Here is a 20,498-nt window from a genome sequence, read left to right on the forward strand (position 1 = left end):
GAGATTCTAAATTAAATTTTTTCGCTCTTGAATATATAGAGCTTCAAATTTGCGAGCTATAAAAGGTCCATATCTTTTTAGGAAATTTAATTAGGCTCGCACGTCATTAGGAGAGTTACGTAACTTTAAAATATCGTAAGAGCTGAAGCACTGCAATGCCAGTATAACACAAAAGTCGTTCACCGAAAAAATTCAATTTTTCTATTTTCATAGAGGGAAAATCGATCGAACATAATTATTGTTATTCAGTTTGACAAAAGTTGGACAAAAAGTTAGATAAAATAAAACTTAAACTTCTACCGACTTTTGTCACTGGTTATCATAAGTTATTAAAAATTTCTCACCCCTTCTTTTCGTAGTCTCAATTACAATAGCTCAGGCTCATTTTGTTCAAGCTTCTGTTACATTTATCTTTTAATTTCAACCTTCTCTACCCCTAATTAATTTTGTTCCATTTATCGATCTGTTCTTAGTTATCCCTAATTTTTTATTATGGGATGACTTTCCGTGGCTGTTAAGAGTTAACCTGTCATTAGCAGCTTTCATGGTCGAAATGCGTGCAATTGATAGTGCTCTCTTTCAGCTCTTTCAGCTCTCTTTCGGGTTAATTTTTTCATTTTTGTGTGTGTTCAGCTCACCTGTTGATTCGGCGAAATATCGAACAAAAGTATAAATGGCAATTAAAACAGAAATAAAATTCAGCCCTCAGAAAAATTAAAATTTAGAGTTACTTCATATAATTGAAAATCTATCAAGTTTTGAATTTTAAAAGTTCTGCTGATTATGTTTCGTTGTGATTATTTACGGTCACCATGAACTATATTCCATTACTTATTTTCCATTCATTGAGCTTCTCAACCGTACAGATGGCAATAAGGTACGTATAAATTGATGTTTTCATGACCACAGTTCGTGGCGTGATAGCCGAGAGGTAAGGTGTGTGATTCACACGCCAATGAGTGAGAGTTCAATCCCCTGCCTCCGTGAGGCTGTCTGTGTAAGGATGAGCTCTTACTTAACCATAGCTCCAGGTCGACCATAGCCTCACCAATGTTGACTGCAATAATGGTACCACGTGAAAATTTCAGACCCAAAAAATTGACCAGAGTCACCAAAAAAGAGCAATGATGCTCATAGAAAGAATAGTCTGAAATGTGGGGAATAATAAGAAAAAGGGCAGCTGAGAACAGGCTACTGTAGGCCTAATTCTGTTCCGCTGCGATGACACAGGAACCAAAATTATAAGCTCGGTTTTTCCCGGAACAATTAAAGTCACTAAGTGTCTCCTACATAAATTTTATCTCTTGGATCTGATAATCGCACCCATAGTAAGTGGGAGCCCGGATCTCTGGTCCAAAAATAACTTCAAATTTGCATCTGTTTGCAATTTTTAACTCGATAACGCCAAGTTTAAATTATAATTGAAAAATTGTATTTTGGACATAAGAATTCAGCATTCTGAAAAATTGGCCGAATGAAATTTGCAGACGATTACCCGAATTAGTCCCGGGCGATCCATGGTCAAATTAGCAACTTTAGTTAATGTACTAACGGTGGCTGGAAGATTGCTCATTTTGTGTTTAAAACATTTATAAAAAACAACATATGAGAGATATGTTTTAGAGATTATGGTCGTAGAACTGAACATGATTATTTTTTAACAAGGCGGGTTGAATTAAATTGCAAATATGATGCATTAATAAAGAAAAATTAGAATTAAGTTGCAACAATTTAATGCAAAATTTTAGATTACTTTTAAATCAAGATCCAGGATGTTTAAATCTAGAAGTCCGAACAGATCTTTGCGTTTCAAATTGATGTCTTCAAACCAATTAGCGCCAAATTGCCTACTTGGAACAATTTTGATATTAAAAGTGAGACACAATAACAGTGATATTTCCTATGGCACTGTCTTTAAATAGCCCATTTTTGATGTAATTTCAAGTACCTGCTCAGTATCGGTGCGAAATTTTCAATCCAGACAAAAACTTTCGCTCGTCCAACAATAGTCCATGATAAAAGATAAAAAACAGATGAACAAAAATTTTAAAGAAAAAAGAAGAACAAGATTCACATATTTAAAGGGCCAACGTTTCATCTAGTGAGTTGAAACTTAATTTCTTTAAATTAAGAGTACTTTAAACTGCTGTTTTCGGAATTAAATAAAAACTGAACGCAAATTTTTGTTTTGATAATCAATTTTTCTAACCAAATGTTGCTTTCACCAATTTTAAAGCTTGAAAAAAATTGATACCTAATTCTTTTTGTTTGAAGGATAGCAAAATATCATGGAAAATCTGTGAAATTTAATAATGAGCTTCCGTTTCTACTCGAAAATTCGAACTGTTCATGTGGTACAATATTAATACTACTAATAATAGCTTATTTCTTCTTCAATGTTAAATGCAACGAAGGGTACAAAGAAAACCCAAAATAGATGAAGAGGACACAAAACAGGCAATTTCTTGCCCTAAAATTCTGTGCCTTTTTCTTGCCAAAGACCGTTGAAATCAGAAGCTGCTTTTGAATTATAAACATATGACATGCTCTGTTACTAACAATCATGCCTTTACAAACTGCCGCAAAATTGACAATGACGAAAAATTTAGTAGAAAATTGATGTTTCGTTCCGCAATTTTGTAGCGAGTTATTCATTCGGGTGTTCCTTATTGCTATGTGTTGTACATAATGCTATCTGAAGTACATAGTTTTTTTACCTGATGTATTTCAGGACTAGTTGAGATCAAATCATTAAGAAAATGTGCTTTGTGTTTATTTCCAATACTTTTTGTTCCGACCCCCCTTGTGAGGGAGCCGAGCTATATACTCAATTGGTTTTTTGTTCTGTCAATTTTAGCCGATCGATATCTTCATCGTAGAGAAACGTAAGTGGTATCAATAAAACGCTCGTCCAGCGTAAAATTTGAAATAAAAGTTTATTTTTTTTTGTTTTTCGAAGAGTTATCGAGGCTTAAACTTTTGTGTGAACACGTGACATTTGGCATGACTTTGTTCACTTGTTTATCGTTATTTTTTCCTCAAAATAAGTTTTTTTCAATAAAAGTGTTTGTTCAAAATTAGATTTTACGCAGAAAAATGAAACAGTTCTGTCAAAAAAATCGAATTCTATTGTTTTGTTTGTTCTGTTTGTTTTGAAAAAAACTGATGGGTTTGTGAGCTTCACCACATTATTTCTACTTTATGTCGAATTGTTACCTTGTCTCATCAAGGAAAATTCTGACCTGTTTTATAGTTTAAAAAATTTTTAAAACAGGTCCGACATGTTTTAAAAAATAAATTTGTGGAGTTAAAGTTTTATCTGAGAATGAGCTTTTGTTCTAAAAAATTGTTTCTTTTTTGTTTTTGCTTATTTTGTTGTGCGTTTTTCTCTTTTAATCTTATCAATGGAAAATCTCATCTGCGTGTATGGCATCATGTAATTCATTTAGTAGATTGGACGTGAAACCTTTATTAAACTCAAGCATCTTTTTTTTGAACATCTCTTCATTTGGTCGACAGCAAAACCAGAAATGTAGATGAGTTCGGGTCGAAACATTATTGGCAAACGCACATTATCTAGCCTGCTTGTCATGGTAAAATTTATAAAGTTTCTTCACATTCGTGGACCGTTGTATAATTCGTGGACCGTTGAGATTCCAAAGTTGTAAAAATATGAAAAGTTATATCAAATTAAGTTTTCCGACTGTCAATTGCTTGGGAAACAAAGTTGATTTAAAACAATTAAATCAAAAATTTTTTTATTGTCATTGAACGGAGAAGAAAAAACAATTTCTGACCAAAAGATATTTTTTAAAATTTCTTTGTTGTTAGTTGGACTAAAATTTCACAAACCAAGTGGGGTAATATGGATTTTTTCGTTCTAATTTTCGAGGAAATCTTTATTTGAAGACTCATAAAAATCGGACGTATAATTGTCGTTAAAAATAATTTTTTTTTTCTTTTTGGTGAGATTTTTTCTACTTTATGTTGAACTATCAAACCTAGTATATAAGTTTGCACTTGACGTGCTGATACAAAATAATCAAACACTCTTAAAGGATCGAAAATGATTTGTTCTCTGCTCAAAATTTATTTAGATGGTATAAAAAACCTACGGAATTTTGCGTTGAGCATCGGGTTAGAAATTGAATAGCAACAAGAAACTACACCAAAATGAGCTCTTACCCTCATTGAAGGGAGACACATAACGTGAATTCTTTTCACATGATTCATTTCTGGGAAAAACGATGATGTTACAATATCATAGCGTCATTTAGACGCATCTTAGATAAATTTAAAATTTGGAAAAATACTCTCAACATAAAAGTCATGGTTTATTAGGAACACTTGAATTTACAAAATTTTTGAAAAAGATCCCGAGTTCTGTCGACAAATGAAAATTCTTATCAGACTCAAGACTGACATGAATTAGCAAATCTTATTGATTGTTTGATCTGTTTACTTCACAATTTTAATAATTTTTGAAGTGTTCAAGCAGTTTCTTTGAAAACTTTTGTTTGCTTGAAAGTTTTCTTGCTGTTTTGCAGTGGGGAGTTTCGTCATATACGACGTTATCTACTTCTCAAATTTTTTAAAGTTTTTATTATTTCTTCTAACTTAAGGAGCTGTTTGGGGAAAACTCTTAGTTTATTAAACATAAAACAAGAAAAAAATTATTTCATAATCTATTAGAACAACCTAACTACGGTAACAATTGTTGGCTCTTATTGGCTCATTGACCAAAAAATATCATAAAACGTTGCAAAATTTTCTTGAGATTTACTGAAATTAAGATAAGAGCATAGAATATAAGCAAAGCGTTGCTTAAAACTCTTCAACAAAAATATTGGCATATTGTCTTTTTAAAAATGCATTGGATCAAGCACTGATTATCATGAAAAAAAACTTTTGTGTAATTTTATATTCTGTTCCCAATATGTTTTTTCTTAAAATCTACTGGAGTAAGTTTTTTAGGGTGCTTAAAAAGTTTTTGCTGACTCAACAGTAAAAACTTTGTCTCAAGATCAAAACATATTTGAAATTCATTATGAAAAAAATAGAGATTATAACATTTTTCAAAATAGTTGCATTATGCTTTCTATTACAAACATTATTTTTTCTCACAAATACGTATTTCCAAGTTCACAAATTTAGCGCACTACTGCTCTAGCAAGAAAATAAAAATCTAATAATCAGTTCCAATTTTTTAAAAACTGGCACTACTCATTTAAGAATCATTTCAAAAAAATCACTATGTTGTTTTGAGAAGTTTGATTTTTTCAAAACAAATTTGTCGTTCTTAGATTGATTCCAGATAAAACGAAGAATTCTAACATTTCTGGAGAAAGCTTTTCAGGTCTTTTGATAAATGGATATTGAACATGAGGGTATATAGCGACTGAAAACAAAAAAAATTCAAAATGCACGGATTAAATTGTAAGAAATAAAACATTTTTTAATGTGGAGGATATGAAGAATTTAGAACGTGCTCGTAGGTATTTTGAGAAAAATGTGTTGAACAGCAGCAGAATGGAAGAGATCTACCGATTTTGATTATAAATTACAGTTCGGTAAACTTGGGTTCAGAATAAAAAATACTGCCAAACACGGTTGGAAGTTAAATTTATATAGTTGAAATTTTATCTAAAAGAAGTGTTTTAATTAAACAAAAATGCACAAAAATTGAAACAGTTTGTTAGACTATTTTTAGTTTCTCAAGTTAAAAAAGTTTTCAAGATGAGACCAATTCGGACAAGGTTGAGCCTGAAGCAGACCAAATCAAAGAAAATCGAGTTAAAATCAGACATAGTCAGCAAAAAATTGATCTAAAATCAGACCAATTTGAACTATACCTAAACCTATTCAGACAAAGTTCAGTATTAAAAGGACGCAATCAGACGAAAAAGCTATTATGAGACCGATTCAGAAAAAAAATTAGCAAAAATGAGATGTTTTAAAACCTTTGCATTGCACAGAATATTCTGAGTAGTAACGTTTACACCATGGAAGATCGGGGGGGTTGTCATCCCATGTAAGAGATAGGGTTGTCCAGAGGACAACCCTACCTTTTGCATTGGGAAGGACAACCCAACCCGATACATGCGCTATGACAACCCAACCTTTTGCATGGGATAGGACAACCCAACCTTTTACATGCAGGGACAGCTCCCTTCCGGCCGAATTATTATCCAAACCTATTCCCCCTCCATTTCCCGCTTTTGAAGGAATTATTCGGTTTATGCCGAATTATTATCCAAACATTTCCCCCCTCCTATGAGGGAATTATTTATTCTTATCAAAGAGTGAAATATTTAGACTTATCAGAAAGACTGGATATAAACTGTGAATTTACTGTAGAACCAAACCACGCAATTTGCTCAAATCTAGCAATTGAAATTTAGCTAAACAACACAAACTTGGGTTGAGAAATTGAACCAAAACTGAACACAAAATCTGTACAATCGAATGGTTACAAATCACGACAAAACGCGTTGTTACTGAAACCAGTGTTAAGCACGGGTAGGTTAGAGTTTTGAAATGTTTTTTGAACAAAAATTGAGCCATTTTTAACGAAAAAATACAACAAAATTAGCACGAAATGAACGAAAAAATGCAAATATTTAAATTTTTTGAAGTGTCATAGGGAAAATATATACAAATGGGGATAAAATAGAGTAGGTTAAACAGTTTTAATTGAAATATAAATCATAAAACACAATCTTAACAATTACAGACGTAAAAATAAGGCTGAAAATTGCTGTTTTTTATGTGCGTCGACCCCTTTTACGCGGTGGTATTGCTTCTTCCTCCTCCGAATCGGTTATTTCTCTTCCGTCCTCAGATTCAGCAGCTTCGTAATCTATGAATGGACAATTGATTGGAGATTCTTCGTCAATTACTGCCTCAAAATCGACATTATCGTCACTATCCAAGTCCGATTCGTTTATTATTCTGTTGAATTCGGGATCAGGTGGCTCCCAAATTTCAAGGGCAGGATCGGGTGGCTGCCAACTTTCAGTAGAAGCAGGGAGCGTGCTGTCCGACTCATTATCCGTTTCCCATTCTTCCCCAAAGAGATCCTCGATTTCATCTTGCGTCGGTGCATCCCACTCTGGATCACTTTCAAGATCAGTGGCTTCAATTGCGTCGGCATGACCGTACGGCAAAGTTTTTATACCGCCCTCAAGAATGAAACGTTTGTCATCGAAGGGACTCAGGGACAATTTATTAATTGAAACAGTCTGTAGAACGTGACGGTCTGATGACACAATTCTGTTGTTCGGTGTTCGTAGTGTAGATGAGAGGAACAGAGCGTCTTTGTATTTCTGGTGCGTTAATTGTTCCCTGGCAGCTCTGGTAACACATTTTGCAGAGATTTTTCGGGAATCTAAATACAAAAAAGTTGCGACAAGTTTTATCAATTTGTCCTCAGAAAGTTTTTCAAAGAAATGCTTGCTTGCTTCTCTTAAAGTTTAGTGTGATGTATGTGTGATAATGACTAACCATAATAACACCAAAGTTATAAATGAACATAAATCTTTTTTACCTGTTGAATTTATGGAATATAACTTCGGCTTCAGCGAAACAAACTCGTCGATGAGTTTTCCGGCGAATTCATCTTTGTATTTGAGAACGACGAATTTGTTGTTGTTGTTGAAAAGTTGATGCTCCTTAGGGTAATTTGAAAAATCAAACTCCGACAAAATATTGGGTTTTGCTGCTAATTCCTTGTAGAAATCGTCAGATCGAATTTTATATAAAAGACTGTCTGTGTCAGAATATAGCAGGCCACAATCAAAATGCGGCTTCATTATATTATAGTGAAACCTATACATTTGAAATTTAGCTAATTCTAGAATTGTCGCGCCAACAATTGTTGGCTTATCCCAAAAGATTCTCTTTGGGTCGTGCGTGATAGCAGCTAAATTTTCGCCGAAAATTTTGAACGTCTTGAAGGTAAAGCGTGAGACATTCTGGAGCACTTGATCTGCATTCTGCGCTAAGGTAAGTTTCATTCTCCTTCTTTTTGACTCACAGGTTTTACCATAAGTGCTATTGTTCATAAGTTTGAACAAATTTTCTTCGAATTTGTTCCGCGCGGTCTGTCTTTTTTCCGTGTTTAATCTGATATATGGCTCCATCCAGTTTTCTTGTGAAAATTGGAGCACGCGATGCACTCTGTCAACAACCAGACCAAGTTGTACATAAAATTGAAGATTCCGGTAATGGAGCGTGTACCGCTTTTTGTCCGTAACGGTTCGTAGTAACTTGGGGACAGATGACCGCGGCATGTTGACATTGAACTTCAACTCTCTCTGGTAAGTGCTCAACCACTCATCGGGTACTATTTCCTTTGTTGGCGCGAGAGGGAAATCACGATGGAGGTCTCGTATATTGTGTGGGTACGTCAAATCTACTTCAAGGATGTAACCTATGGGAGAATCAGGCGGTGTATTGAGTACCTGCTCGAGTGGGACTTCCACCAGCAAAAAGTCACCAACGGGTAGATGTTCTTTTTTCATGATGCCACCATACAGGTTGTTAGCATCTACCATGAAACCAAAAGTAGACTCGAGCGCACTGTTATAATTCTCCATGTACTTGTTGTTCGCCTTGAAGTAACGTTCATCGTACACCGAGGCGAGACCTCCTCTAATCATATTTTCAACAATTTCCAGATGTTCTCGATTTGTCAACAATTGAATATTGGCCCGGCAAACTTTGAGAACTGCATCACCAGCGAGGTTTGAGGCACTGTAGTGATGTGCACAGTCCAGTCCATAGGTGTTCATACACAGTCTCCGAAATTCTTCAAACACGCACGCAAGCAAAAGTGTATCGCACTTCAGATATAAGTTATGGTAGTCTTCAAGATTACCACATTGGAAAGTCTCGAAAACAGTTTTTGCTTTTTGTAGTTCTTCCTCTGTAATTTGCAATTTTCCATTGTCTAAGCTGTTTTTCCACTTTTCGAGTGGGGGAAGTTCTGTTTCTGCGAACTTTGAACGGTCAGTCATGTACGAATAGGGGTATATTCCTTTCTCTTTAATCGAACTTAGAGCATCAACTGACTGATCGCTATCGAACATTGAATCGAAAATTGCGAAAGCCGAAGCGGGTAGGTTAGCAACTAACTTTTCAAGGGATGTAGTTAAAAACTTGAAAGAATCGATGAAACGTAAATATTCGTAAATTTTTCTGACTTTTCCATCTCTCCCCGTGACTGTTTTGATTAGGACACCGAACGTCATCGATATGTACTTCTCATCTGTAGATGGGATGACGTTTATTGTTGTTGATGGCTCAATTTCTCGAAGTGCCAAGCATACGTGGTGAAGGTCGTAGTTAGCGATGTTGTGACCAATTACGGGAGTGAAATTGATTGTGCGTCTTATCCAGTTGCACTTTTCATGTGCAAAACCAAGGAAATCCCCGCGGTGATGGCAATGGTCCAACACTTTTGTATCTTCGGGTCCGAAAGGTTCTTCACATATCCAACAGTCAACCATACTACTTCGATTTGGTACTTGTTGTCCCAAATATATCCGAAAGCGTCTCTTTGAATAGTATATTTCTCGCGCCATCTCATGTAGTTTTTTAATGAAATTTGTCTTGCAGTTTTCGGAGCTGTCGATAACGAATCCTTTTGGTGTTGAAAAACCGTTCTCAATCAAAGTTAGAGCAAAGCCGGAGGGTATGTGTTGTTCGATAACTTCAGTTGAAGACGCGTCCGTATTAGCTGGACAAGATGAGACTGGCATTAGAAACGACTCAAAGTCGAAGTAAATAGTAAATGGAGCAAACCATCGGGCCTTAAAATTTTTGAATCGGAAAGAATTTTTATCATCGCCGGGCATCTTTATTGTTGCTGGTGCATGGTTTCGACATGCATCATCGTGAACTTGATGTTGCTCTTCAGAGTGAGAAAAAGCAAAACAGTTCCTGCACAGACGGAAGCTGTTTGTGAACTGTTTTTGTTTCACAGTGCATACCAGTTTAATGAGGTTATTGATAAGAACATAATGATGTACATCTTCGTTAAACAGGAGTAGAAGATCCATCGTTGGTTCGATGTTTATGTTATTAGAAACGTACATAGGAAGGAGGTCTCCTTTTGAAAATTGAAACACATTGACCTGCACGTCATTCATGATTTCGAACTGATGTATATCGTGAAAGTCCATGGGCATAGAAAACTCACCACGGGGTTTGGTAGCCTCAGGTTTGCTATATGTAGCCGGGTTAGTCAATTGTGTTCTGATGTCTCGGGAAGGGTCAGCTAAGTTTGGTCCGTGCAGTTCGTGATACCATGCGGTGTAGCAGTAGTTGAAACATTCGAAATCACCATGGTTGCGTATATTCAGTAAATACCGTTGATTGCGAAGACAGAGGGGCAGCTCAATAAAAGATGAACCACGTATTGGCAAAAATTTAGCGAATTTTAAATCAACCCACCGAATTTTTTGAAGAATCCAACCACTTCCATTAGATGCGAACACGAAGAGGACAGTAAGCATCTTTTCCACCATGTGAAAAAACGTTTCGTTAGACAATCGATGATGAACAGGGGTCATTTCAGAATTGGCGTAGATATCAATATCCGATGCTTCTCCGCTGTCGCGCGCTTCTTTATGAAGTGATAGTTTCGCACTGAATTGAACTTTTTGTGGACCTTCGTTCAATGTTTTTTGTTCTATAATGTCACTGATTTCATCTCTCTGAGCAGTCATGAAATCGAGAAGGCCAACGGTGTTGTTACTATCTACAATACGATAAGACTGGAGACTCTTTCTAAAGGCTGACTCTGTGAGGGTACCTCGTTGTTGTTGTTGTTGTTGTTGTTGTTGTTGTTGTCCCTGTTGATGCACAATTGGATTGACAACTCTCGAGTTGTCAAGAACAGGTAACACGTGTTGTTTTCTGATGTGTTCGTTAAACGAGTTTTTGTCGTTGAAAGCAAGATTACAATAATGACAAGGATTTGTAAATCTACCATGGCAGTCAGAGAGGTGACTTTGAATTTCAGATAATTGACGGCGAGTAACTGGACAAAATGAACAGCGGTATACGGGTATACCTTTCTCATCAGCATGAACAGTGCGTTCATGACTAGCACGGTTACTTTTGTTGCTGTAAACGTTGTCACAAAAGTTACACTTTTCTGGCATTTTCAAGATAATTTTGAACAAACGGTTTCTCAATGCAAGAGTTCTCAAATATGGCTGATTTCAATCTTAGCTCATTGTTATGCTGTGCAAAGTTTGAAAGTTTGCGCGCGCAAATTTGAATTTGAAATTAGCCAATCAAATTGAAGTAAACTTGAAAAGGCGCCAAAAATCAAATTCAAACTTAAAAATGACTATCACTCAGTCAAAGCAGAGACAGAAGTTAAACATCCACAAAAAATGGTTTGAAAAGCATGCAGATTGAATGTACCTTAAATTTTTATGGTTTTAATATACAATTAAAAATAACTTTAGTAAAAGTTGAAAATTTCGAAATTGATAAAGTTCTTGTTACATGTCGCGGAAGCATGCATGCTAAGGAGCATATAAAGGCATCTACACTAAGGGTCTATATTAAGGTATATCATACAAGAAAACAAGTCCTGGAGTCACCAAGGCTATCAGGAAACATCAGTTGAAACTGCATCGAAAGCCGAGTTTTTTCAGAAGACTTTAACCTCTAAATAAAAGACTTTACCAGGGGTTCATGTGTTGGCAAATATGACTGAGAAGCACAGTAGGACCTCTTTGTTGATGGAGTGTTCCTATATGAAACTTTTGTGTAAACAATTGAAAGAAAACATCACTTTTTTTAAATTTTTCAATTTTTTTGATCAAAAGGATTAAGGGGATTAGGCTTTTTCTCCAAGAATAAAGAAAAATATTATACGTATGTTACTTCATCAGCTCTCTAACAAGTTCCCATTACAGAAAAACTTCTGTTTAGTAAGGGTAAAAATGTCTCCTTCATGTTAAAAATGGCATTTTTTCACTTTTAGGGATTAAGAGGGATTAACTAAAATAACAAAAGAAAAAATGCAAAAAAAACCATGTTGCAGTAACATTTTTAACCTGGAACTTCTGAGATCTTTGATAGCGGTGACAATTGTCCATCGTATGAGCCTATCCCCGTTCATTTGAGATAAATTTTTCATTGCTTTCGGATCATTACAAAAAATTATTTTGTTCTTTTTGTAAAAATTGTTGAAAAAAAGACTGTTTTTGAAAGAAAGATGGTACCTGTTACAGCGATCAATAGCACACTACTCATTGGAATCATCGCTAAGTCACTCTCGTTTTGGATGATCTCGTTTTAGCTGATATAAAGCAAAAAAAAAGTTTTTTTGATTTCAAGAAAAACGGTCAAAATATTTATGCAAATAACACAATTTTGAAAGTTTTAAACTTTTGTTTAGTGAAAACTGTAAAAGAACAAACACTGGACCAATCTCACTGGAATTTCAATGCTGGCAAAATCTCCTTGTTTTACCACAAAATCACCAGAATGACAATTTCAGTTGTTAACCACTTTTTGTTGAATTTTAGATTCGCTCTTAAAGTTTTTTTTTTGCAAACTTTTCCTCCAAACAAGAGCTTTTCACTGCAAACCTAATTGAAGCAAATGTATTCTTCGGTGTCCTGATTAATTATCGTTCTTTCTCTTATTATTTATCGTTTTCGTAAATTCTTCATTTTTTTTGAAATATTTCAAAAAATTTCATTTTTTGAACTATGATTTGAACAAACATTAAAACATTAAATAGACAAGTCTAATTACTAAAGAGCGGTAGAAATCTATTTTTTTTTGTTTAATGACCTTGCTCAACCAAATACAATTTCCTCAAAGTGCAGTGTTCTTTTGGGACATGATTGAACTTGTTCAATTCCTTATGAAAAGGTTGAAGATCTTTATTGTGAATTAAGTCTATATCAAAAATTGTACAAAGGCAATCAACACAATTGAATAAATGTCAGATACACAATTGAATGAATGTCATATACACAACTATTGAGCAATCTAAGGCACGCATATATTTATAGTTTTAGTTTTAAATATCAAATATATCCATCAGGTTGCTTTCTGGTCTTCGTTTTTTAGGAGCAGCACAAAGTTGCGGTGTCTCACCGCTTTCCGGCGTTTCAAATAGGGCTGAATTCGATTGCTGTGGGGTATGAAAGCTTGTCCCGGATAAAATGTTCAAGTCGAAATCTTGATTTCCGTTGCAAAACTTTTCTTGATAACTTTTACTGATTTCCGCAAACAGGGATGGGCTAGGAGTCGGTGTAACTGTAGGACTAGGGTCCACTGCAGGCGTCACTGGCACACTTGTGAGACTGGTGGGAGACTCGGGCGCAGACTTGAGTCCCCACATATCTGCTAATTCGTCGCATGCTCGATAAACTCCGAGTTGATTTTCACAAAGTGGAACACACTCACAATCGTAGCGATAGAATATTCTTCGCATTTCGTCTGTCAAGGTATCAACATCGTAATTTTCGAAAGCAGGCGTAGTTTTGGGAGGCAATAACCCACCCGAAGTAATAATGCTGCTCTCAGAAGGCTCCGTTTTGTTAGGCAGAGCTGCAATTGCATTGATAAAGAGTTTTGGAATTAGACAATGCTGGTATACTATCCAATTTTTTTCTGTTGAATCAAGACGACAAAGTTTTCGTACAATGTCTGATAAACAAGAGTTCGTTCTCGGGAAATTGCAGATTCAGAAAGAATTTTTACAGACATTATAACGATCAAAAAATAACACTAGTTTCAAGTAGAGAGTGAAATTGTTTAGCAAGAGGAACCAAAAGGTTTCAAGTAGAGATTGACTGTTTAGCAAGAAGAACCAATGGAAATGAACGCAATAATTTTAGTGGTGCAAATACGTTTTTAACACACCGCTTATCTAGGATCACATTTGTTTTTAATTTCTAATTAATATAACGTAGAAACCAAGTTAACTTTGCATTGCATTTCTTATCTAGGTTAACAACTGTTTTGAATTACTAATACTGTACGTTCCCACTAAATTCAACGTTTTATTCACGTCACACCTAGGGTCACATCTGTTTTTAATTTTTATGTGTTATAACGTTATAACCAGTTGAATTATATTGGTTTCAATTCTTATCTAGGTTAACATCTGTTTTGAATTTTCTGCACGTTCACGCTAAATTCAACCTGTGGTCGTCACACCTAGGGTCACATCTGTTTTTAATTTTCATGTGTTATAACGTTATAACCAAGTTGAATTACATTGGCTTCAATTCTTATCTAGGTTAACATCTGTTTTGAATTTTCTGCACGTTCACGCTAAATTCAACCTGTGGTCGTCACACGTAGGGTCACATCTGTTTCAGTTTTTGTGGTACCACCAACCATTTCAGTAGGGAAACCTTATCTAAGGTCACATCTGAAATTAATTATGCAATCCAATGTGAATGCAAGAGACAGAATCAAGTACGCCATAGGCGTACTTGACTCTGTATTCACATGTCAGCTGGATTTAATGAGACAAAATGACTACACTGGTTTAATCCCAACTTGCCGCCGCCATTAGTTTGAATCTTTACGCATTAGAGTACCTGAAAGTGATAAAAACAAGTTGCACACTATGCCTTTCACTTCCACTAAAGATACAGAATTTGGAGATTGTTATTTTGATATTTCCGAAACTGATAAGCGTTTAATAAGGGCAACGCTGAAAACTTATGAAAAGACAGGAACGTATGTGTTTCTGAAACTGTTTAAAAAAGCAGCAGAAGAATACGAGTTTGAACAGAGAATTTCGTTAACTCTGCAAGAATTTGGGAGTTTGGTCAATACGGCAGAGGAGATACTTGAATCAGAAGAAAAATCATCAAAAGACTGTTCAACAAAACCGCCGCCAAATAAAAGGCCTAAGCTCGAGAGCAAGGATGGTGGAAGTAATGTATGAACGTTTTCCAAGTTATTTCAAACAATTTCAGAAACAATTTAGATTCAAAATTGTTGATCAAAAGCCAACAGACATTACGAGTTTGAATAATTATGCAGTTTGTCCTCACTTTGAGTCTGAGTTTTGCCAAATAGCAACTAACCATTTTCAACTTTTGATTGATAGTTCAACTGATATTGGCTGTACAAAGCAAAACAAATCTTTTGCTGTCCCCTGTCTTTTCACAACTTTCAAACACCTATTTTCAAATTCTTCAAAACTGGAAACGAATGGAGAAGTATTTACAAAGTTGAAGTTAGCCGTTGACTTCAATGACAAAACAGGAGAAAAAATTGACCCAGCAACGGTTCACAAGCGTCTTCCAATTTCAAACACAGCAAAGATGTTGACGACGACAAAAACGACGGCCACAAAAACTACAGGAATCGCACAGAAAACAATCCACAATACCATCTCAGCAGAAACCGGCCATGAACAAACTCAAACTGATCAAATTTGTACAGAAACTTTAAAACGAGTTGAAAACATTTTAAGTGTCCTCGTTCTGGTGCTTTTTGTAAAGTCATGGACATATTTGTGAGTGGTTATGGAAAATTAGATATTGATTCTGAGTTACTATTTGTTCGTCTTGTATTTGAAGAAAAAATAAAATTTTGAAAAAAAAATTTTTATTCAACAGATATTAAAACATCATATGAAGTGCAAAGCGAAGCAATTGAACATCATTAATTTTTACAGTTTGTCTTTTACTAAATATAACATGCGCAATATAAATACAAAAAAGTCCACACAGTTCTGAGTTTTGACTCTGAATTGGTTGATGTTCGAGAAATTGACATATTTGTGCATTAGTGTCAGAGAGTCTGCGATATAAGTCTCTATAGGCAATAATCGATTGTCCCAAGGGGTTCACAAAAATAATTGTTTTGTTTCGATTACATAGAAGAAGCCAGTGTGTACCAGTGTTGTTCGAGGGCGAAGCATTTACGATGAGAAAACTGTTTTTGGGGAATTTTTGGGGAAAGTTGTTTGCAGCGAATACACCACAAAATTTGTATTTCAGTTTTCTACATTTTTGAATTAGGTCATTGATGTCATCTTCATCCATTAGTTGGTTAAAATGTGATGTTTTGAAACCCGGCGCGCAGAATCCACAAAAATTGTGCTAGCTTTTTCGCCAACAATGAATATTTCAATATTGTTGGGCAAGGCAGCCGAAAATTTCAGCTCGATCGAAATTGAGCAATTTGTTAGCTCGGGATGAATAAAATCGTGAGAAGCTTGTTGAGTACTGGTCAAGTCAAAAACCATAATAAAATGGTTCGGGTAGTCCGTCAAACATATGCCATGACCATTGTCAATATAGGCTAAGTCTGATATTGTATTGAAGTAAAAGCCGTTTGTCATCATTTGTTGATATTGGACTATCAGCGACTGGCTTTCCATTTCGATAGATATAAATCTGTTCTAAATCAAATTTTCGGAAATGAAATGGATTCTGTCTGTTGTTACCGAGAAAAGCTTCGTTTGTGTTCAGACATAAAGCTAGTCTTCGGATTGGTTCCCTGGCAAATATGTCTTCTTGTTTCCAACTGTGCAGACCAGTAGAAGCCAAAAAAGTTTTTGTTAGGGTTTCAAGGTACGGATAGGAAGCCGGGCTGGAAAGCAAGGTTTTTTCAATGTCCGACACGACGTCATCGTTCAAAGTCATCTTGCGCACATACAAATTTGCCTCGACAATTTTCACTCTATAATGCTTAGCGGCATCATCTGACATAATAACAAAGTCATCAATTGATCTTCGAAAAGCAATCCGAAGAGTTACACCACTCATTAGATGCCTGTCACATGTGAAAAAGTCGACTGCAATCTTTCCGTAAAACGTGCATTCATTTGACTGTCTGACTAACGCTTTTCTTCTATTTACTTCAGTAGTTGATAAGGCTCCCGGATTTTCCTCATACGAGTAGCCTTGACAAGCTAACCAAGTGTTTTTTGCGTCTTTGTTGTGTGAAAACTCAGTCTCAATAAAACTTTTGTGAGCATAATTTCCATTTGCATTCGATATTTTTAGTCCGTTGGCTGACACTGTGCAGTCAGAGAACAGTGAATGCAGCACATTATTGCAAAAGTAGGGAGCGTCAGTTTTAGTCACATCTGCAGCAGCTGTACCGTCATATTTTAAATTTGCTTCGGACGACTGAACAATTTTACATTTGACTTCGAGGAATATTTTTTGTAAATCACTAAAGTTGTTTCTATCGCCAGCAACTTCAAATTCCAACATTGGACCATTGGGGCTATACACCGGGCCCAGTTTTCGACAAAAACTTCCATCAAATGTTACTAAGAGGGATGGTTTCTCGAACAGATCGAGGGAACTGTGAGTTGCCTCGGATGGTAATAAATTAGCGATCATCTTTCACCTTTGCAAAAAAATCTGATCGACTTCTTTTTGGAGCTCTTGACTTTGAAATGAACGAGGTTTTACGCTGTTTTGTTAACTTGTTTGAACGGCTTCCAATTCGTTTCCTTGGTCGTTGTTGTCGCGCTCGTCCACCTGTTTGTTTTTTGATAGTGTTTGAGACTGTGTTTTTGAAGGCTTGTTTTGGTGACTTTTTCTTTGAGACTACATCTACAAGTTCGGGAACACCCTGTTTTAAAAGCTCTCTCCCGATACGTTTTGCAGCCGGTAAAATAAAATGTCGAGCCAATGGTAAAGCAACGCGTCCAATTCCCGCTGCTAAAGCCCCAAACCCACTTCCCTTTGTCTATAGTGTCCGGAGAAGTGCGGCAATGATGTTACCTGATTAGCATAATAGGAATCCATACTAGTCAGAAAACTTCTTGAATTGTAAAGTTAAAATAACTTTACCTGTTCCCGAAAAAGGAACCAATTGTCCTGTCTCAGTGCGAAGCTCAATTGAAATTGATTGTATAGTGTTTGATAACAGTTTTTTATAGTCTAAATTTGAAAAAACAATTCGATGTGTTGGTTCAAGTTCGCACACGCTACCGTTTTTCAGACGTTGTTTTGAATCAATGACACGCAACAACGGAGCTTTTGCGTCACCCACATACTGATACTCAATAATGTTTGTGTAAATGAATATTAGGTGCTTTCCCGCGCAAAGATCAGCATTAAATTCTCCAAAGTATGCTTTTGTCTCATCACTCTTCATTAATCTATTTGATGTAACTGAATCCATTTTGTAACCAATATGTACACCGCGTCCATCTGGAATTCCGGTAAAGCCCACAATGCTAGGTATTTCCTCATTAGGAAAAGTGATTCCTTCATATTTACCAAAAATTATTTCGTATTTTCCAGTACTCTTGATTTCTCGAAACGAAAAATTGGGTAATCCAACTGTTCGCTTGATAGTACCCAGAAGTTGATTAATATTGTCAAAATTACCAGTCATGAGGACAGTTTTTCTCCATTGTAAGGCCGAGAAATGACACTAGCATCAGACAAAATTTTTTGCGAGTCTTCGTATCCCTTAAGACTGTATGCTATTAAATCTCCATTCACGACGTGCTCAATTTTTGTCGGAAAAATTATTTCACTAAGAGCCACCCTCCAGTCACCAGAGATTTGAATTTCATCATTGAAAAAATTGCGAAAAGAGGCCAGAGTGTTTGCCCAAATATTTGCATAGAAGCGGATGAAATAACATGCACAGTGAACTCATCGTCAAAACGATTTCTACTCATTTTCCTTTACACGAACAAGCTGCAATTCTGATTGATAAAATTTTCCTTCTATTTGTTCTTTGTTTGCATCAATGAGGGAATATGATGGCGGAAATAATGTCGGAATATCTGTTATCTCAAAAACTTCGTCAGTAAACGATTGTTCGTAGCCCTTTCTGAAAGCTTTGTCTTTTTTGACAATTCTGACAAAATCTCCAACAAAGAAACGAGGTTTTTGGGAAACAGTTGTTTCAGCGCTCAAGGACACAAGCCTTGGTACGTCTTTTTTTGTAACTTTGTTTGGTGCAAGCTTAGTTATCCGATTAACACGTGAATTTATTGTTTTCACAAAGTCTTCTAATTTGTCAATGTAGGAATATGTCCATTTTTCTTCAAGGTACCTATGAATGATGTTTTTCAGTGAACGAATATTCCGTTCGGCAAAAACAGATTTTTTTCACTAAAAGTTCTATACAAATGAATTGCTCGTGAGTTGCACAGTCTTTTGAAAGCTCCGAGAAATTCTGTTCCATCATCAACCCATACTTTCTTGGGTTGTTTATGTTTGATCATTTTTTTGAATGCATTAGCTGCTTCTGTTGCATATTTTGTCTTCATTGGCTCTACTCTAAGGTACCGTGACAGACAATCAACTGCTACCAAAAGGTACTTAACATCGCGATTGTATTTTGCAAGGTTGTCAACATATGCTAAATCCAATGACCAAATTTCACAATCTTTCACAATCACTTTTAGTCTGGGAAATTGCATTCGATGCGAGCGGTATTTTGTGAAGGGCGGCTTGGTATCTAAATAAGACTTGACTTTTGCTAATGACATTTTGCTGTGTTTTTGTAATCGCTTTGAGCTTCCAAACGATGCAGGACCTCTCGAGTACAGTTGTTCTAAAGTTTTTCTCTCATAAGACGAAACGAGACCACTTTTTCTGATTGGCCTTTTTTTGCTTTGTCGTTTCGTTTGTTTTCTCTTTTTCTGTTGTGGTTCGTTTTGAAGTACCGCGTCCTGTTTGCGGACTTTGTTGCGTTGGGAAAATTTCTTGTTCGCTCTCATAGCTTTCCAATATTTGCTTGGCGTAAGTGTTTGAGACGAGATCAGGCTCAAGTCGAAGAACTAACAAGATTCTTGAATATGCCTCTTGATCAATTTTCTTGGTTGGTTGTTGCAAATCATACAAAAAAGATGAAACTTGTACATCCGTGGGTTTATTGTCAATGTAAATTAGTTGGCTCTCTTCCCCAATAGTGATTTGGTTTGATTGGAGAATAAAATCAAGTACTATTTCTGCACGTTTGACTTTGTGAGCTTCTTTTAATTTAACGTTTTTCATAATCGACTCAAATGATTCAACTGTAGGCTTTTTTGTAGCAATTGGATCCATTTCACTATCATCACTAGAAGCCTCCATTTTTTCTTCCTCGTTAAAAATTGTTGGATCTGTTTGGACCACTCTATCTGCTTTATCTACATCTCGTTCAATATTTGTTGGATCTGTTTGGATCACTCTGTCCGTTTTTCCTATATCTTCCCTTAGCTTGTTTGTTGCATAAGTGATAACTGAATAGCTTTGTTTTTATATTGTGGGTTTTCAATAATTTCGCTCTTTTGGGGTTGCTTTGTTATAAACATTCGTTTTGGAATTAAAATGAACTCTTCTTTATGCATTATGATTTCATCAAGTAGAAATAACAGGAAAGACCAACGGCTTTTAACAGTTCTGATTCTCTGCCAAGAATTCTTTTCTTTTCCCTCAAACTTGTTTGTTTGGATAATATTTTTCGAAATGATTTTTCGTGATTTTCGATTAGCTTTTTATTAATTTCAACATTACCGTTGACTACGT

At 35.7% G+C, this 20,498-nt stretch overlaps 1 protein-coding gene across 1 annotated transcript in view; it reads left to right on the plus strand.

Moving 5' to 3' along the window:
• The first annotated feature begins 668 nt into the window (after positions 1-668).
• Positions 669-20,498, plus strand: part of LOC142349040 (gamma-aminobutyric acid receptor subunit gamma-3-like) — a 184,635-nt gene continuing 164,805 nt past the window's right edge. The window contains exon 1 of the mRNA XM_075400452.1: positions 669-877. Coding sequence (XP_075256567.1) covers positions 813-877 — 65 coding nt within the window. The 5' untranslated portion in view covers positions 669-812. The remainder of the gene's footprint in view (positions 878-20,498) is intronic.

Source organism: Convolutriloba macropyga, chromosome 11 (genome assembly GCF_964194025.1).
Source record: "Convolutriloba macropyga chromosome 11, txConMacr16.3, whole genome shotgun sequence".
Classification (NCBI taxonomy): Eukaryota; Metazoa; Xenacoelomorpha; order Acoela; family Convolutidae; genus Convolutriloba; species Convolutriloba macropyga.